Source organism: Vanacampus margaritifer, chromosome 20 (genome assembly GCF_051991255.1).
Source record: "Vanacampus margaritifer isolate UIUO_Vmar chromosome 20, RoL_Vmar_1.0, whole genome shotgun sequence".
NCBI lineage: Eukaryota > Metazoa > Chordata > Actinopteri > Syngnathiformes > Syngnathidae > Vanacampus > Vanacampus margaritifer.
Genome location: NC_135451.1, coordinates 14,812,486 through 14,826,798, shown reverse-complemented (window position 1 = coordinate 14,826,798; position 14,313 = coordinate 14,812,486). Strand labels below are relative to the sequence as shown.

The window sequence follows — 14,313 nt, the reverse complement described above, 5'->3', positions numbered from 1 at the left end:
AAGTTCCACCATTTGGCCTACTAGATGGCGCCATACATCCAGGACCCAGCGTCAATACCGCGTCAGGGGGGCCGGAACGCGGCGGTCCTATGGCCTCAAACGTAGCCCAGCCCCCCATACGCCAAACCGGCCTGGCTCAAGCTCAACAGTGGCAAGGAAGCGCCGCGCGCCAGTGTTTGGAGGCAGCTTAACCACTCACTGTGAGGCATTTCGCCTCCCAAAAAACTCGACACGTTGACTTTTATCCTGGCTTGGTGATTTTTACACGGAAGTACACGGCATTTTTCCACACGTCTTTTGCGGTACTTGTGGAAGCTAACGGAGGCTACTGGCTAGGCACAATAGACGCTAGCCGATGGAGGCTAGTCGCAACTAGCTTGCTAGCAACACAAACCGGTGAGAGGCGACTAGTATCCCCATGGACACCGTGTCGAACCTCCCCTGACTCGTTTCGCTCCACACGGTCACCACCCCCCGGCGGCGGTGGCTTTCTCGACGCCGCCTGACAAGCGTTTTTTCCCGGTGCTGAAACACCAGGATGGTGGCGATGAGCGCTAACTTCGAAGGAACTGTTTGACTCAAGTGAGACCATATTGTCTTTTTATGTTTTGTTTATATAAACCCCAGAGAGACTACGACAATATTCCTCCTGACATTGGCCGGGGGATTATTTTTTTTAATTGGATTCCGGCCCGCGGGTTCCAGAGCCAAGCAGCCCCCGCTAACCATCCACCATCCAGCCGCCTAAGCACGCTTCGCCCTCCGATGCGGAGCCTCCAGTGACACCCACCCGGGGGACCCCCTCCCTCCCTCGCTCCCTCCCCGACATGCTCAAGTGTATCCCGCTGTGGCGATGCAACCGCCACGTCGAGTCGGTGGACAAGCGGCACTGCAACCTGCAGGCGGTCCCGGACGAGGTGTTCCGATACAGCCGCAGCCTGGAGGAGCTCCTGCTGGATGCCAACCAACTCAAGGAGCTGCCCAAGGTAAGCTTTTGTTGAGGGGGGGCGACTGAAAAAGTCTACGTGAGCATCAGGTAGAATGTCATACAAGTTTGTTTATCATTTGGGTAAGGACAAACATGCATGGGAAATGTTGTTGTGTTGTCTACATTGGTCTAAAAGTGGATTGAAGGCCTCCATGAATGGCAAAACTTCCCTAACGACTACCCGAAACATGACAGAAGTTTACATTTGTTAAACTCGCTTGGGGTCACCGTCCTCCCGCCCCTGCTGTATGTGTGACTTTTAGTGTGTATGGCTTGAAAAGGCGTGGCTTGGCCTGGTGAGTGACATGGGTGTCGGGAGTGTTAACTGGCCATTGGCAGCTCGCGCATGACCTTTTTGGCGTGTTTTTCCCCATAACTTGTTCAATAAAGACATTAAAAGTGTTTGCGTTTTTCGATGAATTGTCACAGCTTTGCAGTAAAAAGAAACCAATGAATGACAGGTGTGTCCGAGCACTACCTCCGACATTATAGTGCGCTTGCAAGTTTGTCAAGAGTATGACCCGTGCTCAGGTGCTCTTATTTTGTGTACAGATTTATTTGTATTTGATGACATCATTTGAATGTGTTAAACCTACCCCAAAGTAATCAGTACAGGTAGCAAATGCTAGAGTAATTACTCGTGACCAGCGTTACAGTCATGCAGTGTAGAATTAGCGGCTTCTTATTGTTTGCGCTTTAGCAAAGTGAACAGATGGAGATTTAGACATCCAGATAGTTGCTTAAGTTTTGTTGCCATTCACGCCCCCACCAATCCTAGATTATGCCTCTGCTCTAATCATACCACAAACACTTTTTTTCAAACTTGCTTTAAAAAAAAAAGGCCTGGGAAGTGTACGGACGCCTTTATCTTAACAAGATGCATGGTGAGGTCTCGAGAAAAAAATTGCAGAGGTGAACAGAAAGTTGACCATTTTGGTTCAAAGCAGCCATTTTAGGAGCAAATTCCATGAAAAAGTTCGGGGGGGGGGTGATGAGTCAACTAGAGCCAACTTTACTGTCATTTGTTGACTCCCACATCACTCACCAGGCTTGGCCCTGCTTTTTAAAAGCCACACACATTCAGTCACGGATACTACAGTGTCTACAGTCACCATTCATGTTTTGTATTGTTGTTTAAGAATGCCAAATCCGTTTTTATGCAATAACTACAACAATCAATGGGTCAGTCTAGTCAGTAGAATAATCAATTATAAAATTAGGACCTGACAGATTAATTGGCCAATGTTACTTACAATTTTTGTTTTGCCGATTGTTGTTGTTGATTTTTTATTTATTATTTTTACACATGAACACATTAAAACATAAGACAAACAATAATTACATTCTAACCCCCCCAAAACGAAATTGACCCCCCCCAAAATGGCAGATTTTTGTATTTCCCCCCCCTCTCCATTGTGAATTTATATACTAAAAGTAATGTAAAACAGTCAAATGTTCTGCCTGTTATTTTTCTGTTCTGTCATTTTAAGTGTTAAGAGACCAAAAATAATTTTTTATTTATTTTCTTAATTAATTGACCGATTCATCAGTTATCGGGATTTTAGTCAGCCAAATTTGCCCCCCAAAAAAATCCATATTATTCGGGGCCCTATTCAAAAATATTTCATAGCCCCGCCCCCTAACTTTACTGTTTTGCATTGATAGCCCACACGTATATTTCTCACCAATATTTGCGCCGGTTCACGACGGACTGCCGTGCATTACCCCTCGCACCCAAATTTGCATCTTTTCCGGCGTACAGTTTGTCCAAGAGATGTTGCCAAAGCATTGAAGGCCGACCCGATCGCAAAACGACTCAAAGACCCCGTTGAGGTAGCGGGAAGTGATCTTATTCTCCAGTCTCATGACAGGCTACAAAGGAGTCCATTCACCACCCCCCCCCCCTCCTTCATCAACCTCCGTCCTCATCATATCAAGTGTCACAACTCAAGTCGGACTCTGCGCTGTCCACAGTATTAAAGTGGCAACGAAAAAAAAAAAAAAAGATGACACGGAAGTCGGTCAATAAGTCGTAGCGACGCGCACGAGTAGTATGTGCGGTAGCGGGTGTTGTTTTTGAGGTTTCTCCATTGTCAAAAATGGGCAAACAAATTCCTGATGGGCGTGTCCCCAATAGATTCTGCTGAACAGGTTCTACGCCTGTTTTGCTCCCACTCCTGTTACTCTACACGGCCTTGCAGGCGCAACAATGGCCGCCGTAAAGCTCTCAAACGCTTAAGTGGCAACACGGGACCGAGTGGCCCACATCAAATCCGACACTGAGCAAGAAGTCCTTGTGGGGGGATTTCATGTATCAAAAAGTACTGGAGTCGTTTCCGAACGCCAACTCGTGAATTGTTGTTAGCGCGCCCCCGGTGCGGGGCAGGAGAGAGATCCAGAGCGAGCACATGTGAGAGGTCCGAGCGCATTCAGCAGGTTCTTTTGTCTGAGCTGATGACCAGCTGGTCCCACATCCTGCCTGCCACTGTCCTAGGCCCCCTACCGATCTGGTGTGTGTGAGCGAATTTGTGGTGGTGGTGGTGCGAGAGGTCTATAATTTATTCCTAAAGAGGATTATCAGCAGGGGAGGGGGGCGAGGGGGGGCGAGGGGTCTTTTCCATACTGGAGGAAGTGATCTAGGAACTGAGCTACTCTGATCCTCTAGTCTTTTGGGGGGTCTGGTGGGAGGATCATTCAGCCACGAGTCGATGATTTGTTTCAAGGGTGCCACTGATTCGTCCATCGAGAGGATTTTTATTTTATTTACATTTTTTTCCCACACCCAAAAAAATATTCTAAGACTGAATTATTTCTTAAACATCAGAAGATTCAAAATTAAAAAAAAATTCGGCTCCCATGGCGCAAAAATGCGACAAGAGGTCAATTTTAAGATGTTCGTTGAAATTTTGATGCAAATTTTTTTGTCTATGGCTTTTTTTTTTTTTTTTACTCATTCACTGCCATTGACGGCTATAGACGTAAAAAATTCATTTGAACTATTTTTATTAGTTTAACATTTTTTCCACTTTTGTTAACAAGAGTATGAAAACCTAAAAAAAAAATATACATTTAGAACAGATATTACATTTTTGATTACTCGTGAGTTAACTCGTGAAGTCATGCGATTAATTACGAAAAAATTGAATCGCCTGACGCCCTTAATTTTTAATATTCTTTTTTTTTTAAGTATATTTTTTTAAATTTTAAATGATCTTTTCTTTTCTTTTTTTTAAAGAAAAGATTATTAAAAAATAGCGGCGTCAGGCGATGAATTTTTTAAAATCATAATTAATCGCGTGACTTCACGAGTTAACTCACGAAAAAATTCTACTTTTGTTAACAAGAGTATGAAAAGCTAGAATTTTTTTATTGTACGTTGTACAATCGTGAGTTAACTATTGAAGTCATGCAATTAATTACGATTAGTGATTACAATTTTTAATTGTAATTAATCGCATGACTTCACTAGCAATTAATCACAAATTTTATATCTGTTCTAAATGTACAATGAATCTTTTTTTTCTAGGTTTTCATACTCTTGTTAACAAAAATGGGAAAAAATGTTAAACTAATAGAAATAGTTGAAATGAATTTTTGACGTCTATAGCCGTCAATGGCAGTGAATGAGTTAATCACACACCTGACAAATACCCTTAAACTAAGCAATTCTGGGGAACAACTAGCGAACTGCCTTTCAAAATGAATCAAAACATGCAAAAATGTGAAAACCAAAGAGTCAACACAAAACCAAAAGTAATCCAAAATGCGCCACAATCCTTCCACCCATCTGTCCTCCCCAAGCGCTCGCCCGGTAGCCAGCGACAAAGGTAAACACGGGAGCAAAGCTCCAGTGAATAATTAATGGCGGCGGCGGTGACGGCAGCTGTTTGCCAATCGAGGAGAGTCTGTGGTGACGGCGGCTCTCTCGGCCGCAGGCGTCGAAAGCACACACAGACGCGCGTGAGCCCAGCTAGCACTTGCGGCTAACGACAAAGCGCGGAGGCTAACGGATGACGAGCTCATCCAGTTGCTACCCGGCGTCTACTTTATTTATTTAGTCTCTTTACGAAGTCACCTGCGTTTTATCAGTTAAATATTTGTATCGGATCAAGAATGATGAGTCGGATGTATTGATTGGCTCGGAGTCGTTTGGTACTTTTCGTAAGGCTGGTTTGTGTAAAAGAGTCGGATTATTGAATTGATGCGATAAAATAAGTGGACCAATCAGATCAAGCCATCCTAATCAACTGTGTTTATGGTCAGGCTTCCAGTTGAAGCTTGCGAATCGGAATTTTTTGAGTCAGAGAACTGATCCAAGTCCGCTAACATCAATCAGTGATTTGATTGGTCCGTCGGGTTTCTGGCGAGTAAATGGAGTCTGCGACTCGAGGCGACCGAATCGTCGGGAGTCACGGGTGTGTTTCGATTAGTTTGGATCCGTCAACAATGTTTTCAATGAGTTCGCTAACTCTTGTCAATAAACGGATGTGACGGAACCCGTCCAAGTCTAGCGTGTTGCCTGTAAGTCCGCCAAGTGGAATCAGTGAACCGCCACAACCGCAGCATAAGAGTCAGCGGCGTTTCAGAAAAAAATCCGCTAACCTTAAGCCATTGAGCGGACGATTCCTTTGTATCGTTTTACCGATTCTAGCGCCGCAAGTGAACCGGATCACTTTAAGTGAGCGACTTAAAGTAAACATTTACATTTTGACCCGAGGCTCAGAGCTAAGCATATTTAAACTCAAATGTGAGCCAACTCTTTTGATTCTCTTTGTCAAACATCATGTGAGTGCCGTGGATGCCAAAGTCAAACAGATATCGACTCGATGAAGCGCTAACCTTTGTAGCCCGCGGAACCGCACTCCATCGCTTGCCGCAGAGTCACACAAAAACGCCCCTTCCCCGGTTTGTTGTGGCACGGGTCAAGCAGAGCTGTCAGCGTCCAGGGTTCGGCCGCGTTGATTTGTTGACGTGCGCGTTTTTTCGTGTTGATTCCTTTTGTGTTCCCGTCGACAGGAAGCAGGACTAATCGGAGCCGGCCGTGGAATGCCCTGTTTTTGTGTGAGCGTTTTAGCGTATAAAAAAAAAAAAAAAGAGTATGTCATTTTTTATTTCGGACCCCCAAGCCCTCATCGTGGCGCTTATGATAAGAAACAATACTCATAATATTTATAGCTTGGGTGTTTGACGTTCTTTCGTCCGCTCCAAAAAGTGGCCTAGTGAAACAAAGCTTTGAAATCCTGATGTGAAAACCGTGCGTTAATGTCATGACTAAAAATGTCATCTTTAAAACTGTTTGGTGACATTGAAGCGCACTGATTGATAATTCTTATGTTTTCACAGTCCTTAGTTTTACAAGATATCACTTTTTTTTTTTTATCTGAAAAATGTAGCTAGCATGCACAAAATGTTGCTTTTCTAATGACTTTTTTTGCCTTATTAAATTATTTTTTTTAAAAAAAATTTATGACTGTACCTTTTGGTGCATGACAAACATGAAGCCTTAAAGGAAGTCAAGCAAGTTTTGTACAAATATTATTGTAGCGTATGTCAAAGTCAAGGCCCGGAGGCCAGATCCGGCCCACCACATCATTTTTTTGTGGTCCACTAAAGCAAATAAAATGTTTCTACTACCAAATTGATTCATTCTTTTCATTATGATCGAAAATGTTTATGAAAACAGCACATTTTTCTTTACTTTTTAAGGATATAGTCAAGTCAAAGCATTTTTTCTTTTTAAATGTAGCAATAGTGTTTATTAGGGGTGGGAATCTTTGAATGTCTCACGATTCGATTCAGATTCTTTGGCCTGTGATTTGATTCAGAATCGATTTTGGATTCAAAATGATTTGATTGACAATGATTGTTGCTTTCATCTAACGATGTGCAAGGACTCGTGATGATCTACTCCAGTCTGACTCGCTAACGCTAATTAGCGCGCAACTCGCGGCACTTTTATCACTCAAAAGAACGTCTCCACACTGCCCAAAAGAAAACAACTTTTATTGGAATAACTTGATCGTGACTTTTTCCTTCTACTCCCTAATGTGGCTACAACTTAACAGTGTTTTAGACCGCGTGGAACCACACTGCCCCCTAAGTGGCCAAATCGGGTACAACATGAACAGCGCTCCAAATAAAGGCACACACAGACAAAGGCAAGACAGTATAAAATAATTTAAATAAAATCGATTTTGGGACATTTAAAATCAATTCTGAATCGTACTAAATGAGAATCGAGATTTTTTTTTTGGGGGGGGGGGGCACACCCTTAGCAAGCATATTCGCCTACTCACTGATTTGTTGTTGTTTTAAAATGAGCGTCCATTGAGCAAAGACTATGAAAACAGGCTGTGTGTATGAGTGATAGTGTGTCTGTGGGTGAGTAAATGTGTGTGAGAGATTATGTGTGAGAGCTTGTGTGTCTGTTTGCCACATAGCCAGTTTTGCACTTCTACTAGAGTTGCCGGTGGGTGAATATATTGTGTGTGTATGTGAGAGCGGGTGAGTGCGAGAGGTCAACACAACACAACGCACAGCAGGACTCTCTCGGCGGCCACAAAGCGCTACTCTCTCACGCGCGTGCTTGTCACGCTCACACCAGCCACGCGTGACAAAGCAGTAACGGGCAATTCCTAAGACCCCCCTCTCGCCTGTCCTATTCCCAGCGATGATTGTCGCTCAGACGTGTCGACCCGGGCACGGCGCCTCACACGAAACCCGTCGACTGAGCGCTCACGCGAGTGTTGACGTTGCGGAAAGTTAAAAAAAAAAAAAAAAAGCTTCATTGTGCTCGTGTTTTTTTTTTTTTTTTAGGAGAAAATGGCACCATGTAGTTGGTACTTGGGGTGGGAATCTTTGATTCCGATTTTTGGGGCCTGCGATTCGATTCAGAATCGATTTTCGATTAAGATGCTTTGATTGACAATGATTTTTGCTTCAATTTATAGATGTTCAAGGAATCGTAATGATCTACTCCAGTCTGAATCGCTAATGCTAATTAGCACGCTACCCGCGGCACTTTTATCGGATTAACTTGATCGTGACTTTTTCCTTCCACTCTCTAATGTGGCTACAACTTAACAGTGTATCAGACCGCGTGGAACCACACTGCCCCTGAGTGGCCAAATCAGGTACAACATGAACAGCGCTCCCAATAAAGGCACACATAAACAAAGGGAAGACAGTATAAAATAATTGAAATAAAATCGATTTTTGGGACATTTAAAATCGATTCTGAATCGTACTAGATGAGAATCGATTTTTTTGGGCACACCCCTAGTACGTACTCAGATTGTTTTCCTTCTAACTTTTTTCCAGGCCAATTTTTTTCCTATCAATAAATATCCAAAATGGCTGCAATTCCAAGAGGGACCTGGTGCTGGCTTTATATTTGCTCTCAGTGTAATTAGCTCAGCGTGGTTGTGTTTGCACTACAGCACTTGACACAGGCATGCTTGGAATCTCCAGGAGTTTGTCCTGCCCCCCCCCCATCCCCCGCCCCCCGCCCTCGCTACCTCTCACACACTTGAACTTAGCCATGATTGCACATTCCCCGTTGACAAACGCAAACTCGCACGTGGAGCACACACAAATCACTCCTACACAGTTTTAAACATGAACGTCCCTTAAATGCAAGTCTTGTCTTATTTTTTTTAAATTAAGTTAGCCATTGTTTTTTGGGGACAAAAAAGGGAAGTATGAGAAAAATGTGCTGATAGTGCTTTTTCCCTGTGCATGTTTTGGTAGTGATTAGTGTGGGAAGAGCGAGTGTGTGACTTTTGAAGAGAGGGCAATTCTCGTCTGCTGTTACCCTTAGATGTAAAAAAAAAAAAAAAAAGGAAATATTTTATTTTGATAGTTTTTTTTTCAAACAACTGTTGTAGTGTTTGTCATAAAAAAAAGTTGAGATCTACTCCAAAATGATGCGATGACATCATCGCTTCATGGCGACATCGTTTGGCGGCAAAAAAGCAACATGGCCTGAAAATGAGTCGGCCACATCGAGGACCCCAAACCGTGAACTGAAGTGTCCCGCCCTTCAGATAAGAGACTCTTAACTTTTCACTCACAATGGAAAGATTGTGAGATATGTAAATGTGACGCCCCGTGGAAAAGGGGGGGAGACCATTCACTGGCATTTACTGGAAAAGATGATTCAGTGATGTGTACGCCGCTGCCTGAACAATGCGGCCATTGTGCCAAAGCTGGAACTTGGGTTTTGTGCGCCGGCCCGGGTTCGTGAGCGACCGCTCGTGTCGTTTTGTGTGGATGAAAACATGAATGGTGGTTTTCGACTTTGACACCGGCTGCGTTTGGAATCACTCGATATTCACAGCCGTATAAAGTGAATTTTCCAATTTGTAGGCTTGTAAAGGGGTCAAAGGTTTCTCGTAAATTTCCACGCCATGACCTTTTTGGAAATATCCTAAAATTAAAACTTTCTATGGAAATGAACTGGGAATTGAGGATAATTGAGTGGGCGGATTTTATATTCAAGCATAAAAAAATAATAAAAATTGTTACGTCATATGCAGACATGCATGCAAAATAAAAAGTTTGTTAGAAAGCGGGGGTGTGCCCAAAAAAACGATTCTCATAAGAATCGCGATTCTCATTTAGCACGATTCAGAATCCATTTTAAATGTCCCAAAATTGATTTTATTTCAATTATTTTATACTGTCTTCCCTTTGTTTGTGTGTGCCTTTTAGTGAGAGCGCTGTTCACGTTGTACCCAATTTTGCCACTTAGGGGCAGTGTGGTCCCACACGGTCTGATGATACACTGTGCGGAAAATCCCTCCTCTTCCTCCGTTGCGGCGCGGAGCGAAAACAAATCCCATTGAGAACCCCCGCGAACAAACACGCGCGAGACCAGCGTAGCGTCGCTGAAATTTTCGGCTCGGCCTGAACGTAGCATGATGCTCTGCTGCCATCTGCTGGCCGTTTTTTGTAATAACTGCCATTGCTTTAAGCATTTTCTTTTCGTTCAGAGGCTGCATCAAAGCCTTCTGTATGCTCTAGCATAATTTAAAAACAAACAAACAAAAAAAAACGTTTAAATACGTCTTTGGGAGCATGGTGATATTTAAAATAGAACATATTTATACGTTTTTGGGAGCAAATGAGTAAATAGGTGTAGACCAGCGCATCACAACAACTGGTGAAATAAATACAATATTATTGACTTGCTACAGAGCAGATAACAGGGCTAACTAGCATGGCTAAAATCAGCTCATTTCTGCTCTGACGTTACTTAACAATGTATTTATTTGTTTCATATTTTTTTTACAGAAAGTCCACCAGATTTTGAGTGGACTTTTTCGACAAACTATAAATCGCACCACTATGTAAAGTGGATCGATTCTTAACATAGCCAATGAGACGTCAAGGATGCGAGCCGGTGACGGGAACTCTGATATTGGCGCACTCAGCACTTTTGTTGCGCATTCTCCACTTCTGTCTCCTGTAAGAAGCCGTCAGTTATGCACTATTGATCGTCTTGCATAAGAGTTGCGATTGCCCCGAGTCAGGTGAAACGCGGCCCGCTTGTAAGGTGAACGCGCACAACCTGCAGCGGGCACAAAGTTCAAAGGCCGTCCAGTCCAGCTGCTTTGAATGTCATTTGGTTAGCAAATCCGCAGCGCTGACCGACTTTTTTTTTTTTTTTTGGACGTGGTGTCCCAAAAGTGGCGGTACCAGCTCCTCCGCCACAGCGACCATTTTTAGTCACCAAAGCGGCGATTAGTCCCTTGATACGGCATCGCTGGCGGATTATCTGGTCTATTTATAGAAAATGGCTGAAAATCACCAGGAGTGCCATATTTGATACTGCGCATTAATTTATGGGATCCAAATTGTATACAGCGCACACCACTAGTTTTGATCCATGAAAATTTCCAAGTACGTCCTTGTCTATGCCTTTTGTTGTGACCTTTTGATCCAATCATGCATCAAACACATGCAAATGTTGTCATTCGGCTTCTTCTTAGGGAACAGCAAGTTAGACATCCTAGTTTAGAGAAGGTCAAATTAGGTTCACCTGTAAAGGCAAAATATCCTTACATTTTTCAATTTATTTTATTTTTTTATTTATTGTATTTTCTTTTTCTTTTTTTTTCTAGAGAGCTCAGTATTGTTCATTCGGTAATTTTACCGATTTGACATGTCATCATAATTGCTCTCTCTCTCTTTTTTTTTTTTTTTTTATTATTATTTTAAATTTTAAATTTTAAATTTTAAATTTTAAATTTTAAATTTTAAATTTTAAATTTTTTATTTTTTATTTTTTATTTTTTATTTTTTATTTTTTATTTTTTATTTTTTATTTTGTATGTGGGTCCCATACCGTTCACCTAAACCGAACACTTCAGAACCCAGCCAGAGCCGTGAGGCCGTCAGGAGACCCGAGGAAGGACCAAAGAAAGGAAAGTGAAATCCAGCACCGAAAAAATGCGCGAAAAAAAAAAAAAAGGAGTGTGTTTTCAAGTGTTATTTAGCTAGCAAAGCATCATAAAAGAGATCTATGAGATGGACCTGGTACTCATTCTGGTCCATGTGTACTTGCGGCAAGTAAGTAGCCTCTTAAGCCCGCAATGCCGCCGCCGCCGCCACCTGTTCACTCTCAATCTTCCTTGGACAGCAGCGCGTCACAGGCTTTACATTTACATCTCGTACTTTGTGTGCCGATCGCACACCGACAGCTGCCAGGTGAACTGGACTCTCCGCGTCGCGCGCGCTTGGGCTTTTATTCTATTCACGGGAGGCGAAAGGAGGCCGCGAGGGTCCTGGTTGTCACTTTGGTTGTTCATTAACCGGGTTGATGTTGACTTTCCTCAGGGACTTCAATACCAAACAAGTCCACTCACTTGTCAACGTCCAAGTCTTCAAACCCATAAAGTAAGATCTTAAAGACGTGAACTTTTGTCCCGAACCCCGTCGGTACCCGAGGATTTCCTCTCAGAGATGGTATCACGGGAGTCAAGTTCGCTGGTCAATGTCAGACAAGCAAAGACCGGAAAGGTACCGTTGGGCCCATGGTGCCTGAGGGTCTCTCTTAGTGACTCGGTACCAAAGAAGTCCAGTCACTGGTCAGTGCCAAGGTCTTATGGCCGTAATGAAACACTTGGACCTTTTGTCCCTGGATGTATGGATTTATTTGACAAGTCATCATATTGATGATATCCGAGAAGCTTCCTATGGGGACTTGGCACCAAATGAGACCACTCGTTGGCCAGTGTCCCGGGTCCTGAAGACTTGGATCTTGGGTTCTTGGAAGTCCTATCCGCCAAATACTCTGCTCTTTGTTGACTTTACAAAGTGCAGCCTGAAAAGGGGATGCCCGTTGGTTAAAGCAAGCAAAACCATCTCCCACGTGCACACCCCCCCCCTACCATCCTCAGGTACCGGGGTGGTTCCGAGACAGGATTGCCAGTCAGGCCAGCGTCACCGCACCCGTCTCGCTATGCGGGCCCGTCAGGGCGACTGCAGTTGGATAAAAGCCGGCGTGGTTGAAAAGTGCCACTTAAATGAAACGCAAACACTTGTTTTGTAAACGGCCACCCAAAGACACTGTTTGGACTCGCGTGACTATATCATCATCTTCGTGCGTGTGCGTATGCAGCAGAAGGAAAATGAAACCCGAGAACCAGACTCACGAGAGTGCTTTGACTTACAAGCGCTCCAACATATGAGTTGTCATTGAATCACGTTTTTTTTTGTCTAATATTTTGTATTTCCAATTGTGACTTGTAAGTGGAAGTACCGGTGAGATTAAAGTTCAGTTAGTGAGCCTCCAACCGCTCCCCGCGCCGCACCCCTCCCCAAGCACCCTCCCCGTGAGAGTCTACCCTTTATTAATGATCCACCTCGCTCAACAACTTCCCATGTTTATCAGTCATCTCCACTCGCCGCTTTCAAGTGGCCAACCCCTCCATTTTTAGCCCTCCTTTCTCCGCAGTGTCCTTTTAGACAATGGAGGAATCCCTCGGACAGGCCCGGGCGGAGGAGGCGCGGGGGGGTGCCGGTCAGCAAGGTCTGGCCATGGAGGGGGCTGGGGGTTCGAGAGTCTTCCGTGACTCGGCTTTTGTCCCTAAGAAAATGGAGGGAATCGGGAGGGAGGAGCAAAAGGGGAGGGGTTAGGGTGGCATTCATGGGCGTAACTATTTTTATTGCCAACGCTGAAGAGCAAAAAAACTCTGAAAACTTTATTGATAATCAATTCCTAACACAACCTGTTCTAAACCATTCATAGCATCTAAATATTCACAAAATTCAAGACATGTAGGGAACTATTTTGCACTTTCCAAAAGTTGAGTGCGAATTCCCAAGTTTTCCTAATAAAATTCCCAATTGACTTGAATTCCGCAGCATTCCAGTGCAGCGTCAGCTCGTCGGCATTCACACGCCAATTTCTACAGAAAAGTTGACGCGGGGATTGTGCTTGACTTCCTGTAACCGCCGCTACACTCAATCTATTTTTGCGTCACGGTCTGTTTTGTTCATGTGCGATCCGGGATCATTCGTGGATATGACAATAGTGTGCAGTAAAGTTATCCAGTCGGCCATTTCCGCGTGAAGAGTCCCGTCCTGTTTCAAAAAAAGCATGTGAGCGAGCCCCTCCCCCACCCACCTCCTCCTCCTCCTCCTCCTCCTCCTGCTGCTGCTGCATTGTTGTTTTTAATGTGCGTCGCTAGGCTGCATCACCGAGGAGCGCTTAGTATTGGATGGACAGTTTGGTGGTGGTGGTGGTGGTGGGGGGGGGAGGGATATGCACACTAGGATTTGCCACAGGATTTGGAGCCTCGGGAATGTCCATTATTTGTAAATCGGAATTCTACTTCCACAGGAAGTGAAGTATGCAAATTAAAGGGGAAAATAAATGCAGTGTTTAGAAGTTTTCTGATAGCGTTTTGATGGAGTAGGTTGGTGGGGTTTTTAGTAGCAGGTTCTGACCTCGGACCTCGGACCTCCAGTTCTTCTATTCGCAGAGTTATTCCCGGATTCCCCTTAAATGAAACACTGCATCCTCTGTGACCCGAGCGTTGTTGAACAGAGCAAACTGTGGAGCCACCGCACACAGTCAGTCCCCTTCCTTGGTTAGCCGCTTGAAAACTTGCTTCTTTTGGGAGCCATTTGACAAATAATTCCGCTGTGTGTGAATTTACTCATCCGTGTTCACATGCACGTGCGGCGCCGAGTACCCGCGGGTCCCGCTTAGGCTCATCCAAAGAAACGCTTGAGAATTTGTAAACACTGCCGAGTGTTGACGTGAAGACCTACAGAGCAGGAGATCTCCCTTGCCGGCGAAATGCTACATGATAGCG

The 14,313-nt window shown here is 44.1% G+C and overlaps 1 protein-coding gene across 18 annotated transcripts in view; it reads left to right on the top strand.

Annotated features, from left to right (window-relative positions):
- The first annotated feature begins 111 nt into the window (after window positions 1-111).
- scrib (scribble planar cell polarity protein) overlaps window positions 112-14,313 on the top strand; it is a 52,131-nt gene continuing 37,929 nt past the window's right edge. For all 18 annotated transcript variants that reach the window (XM_077553938.1, XM_077553947.1, XM_077553944.1 and 15 more), the window contains exon 1: window positions 112-986. In XM_077553938.1, the coding sequence (XP_077410064.1) occupies window positions 828-986 (159 nt within the window). In that variant the 5' untranslated portion in view covers window positions 112-827. The remainder of the gene's footprint in view (window positions 987-14,313) is intronic.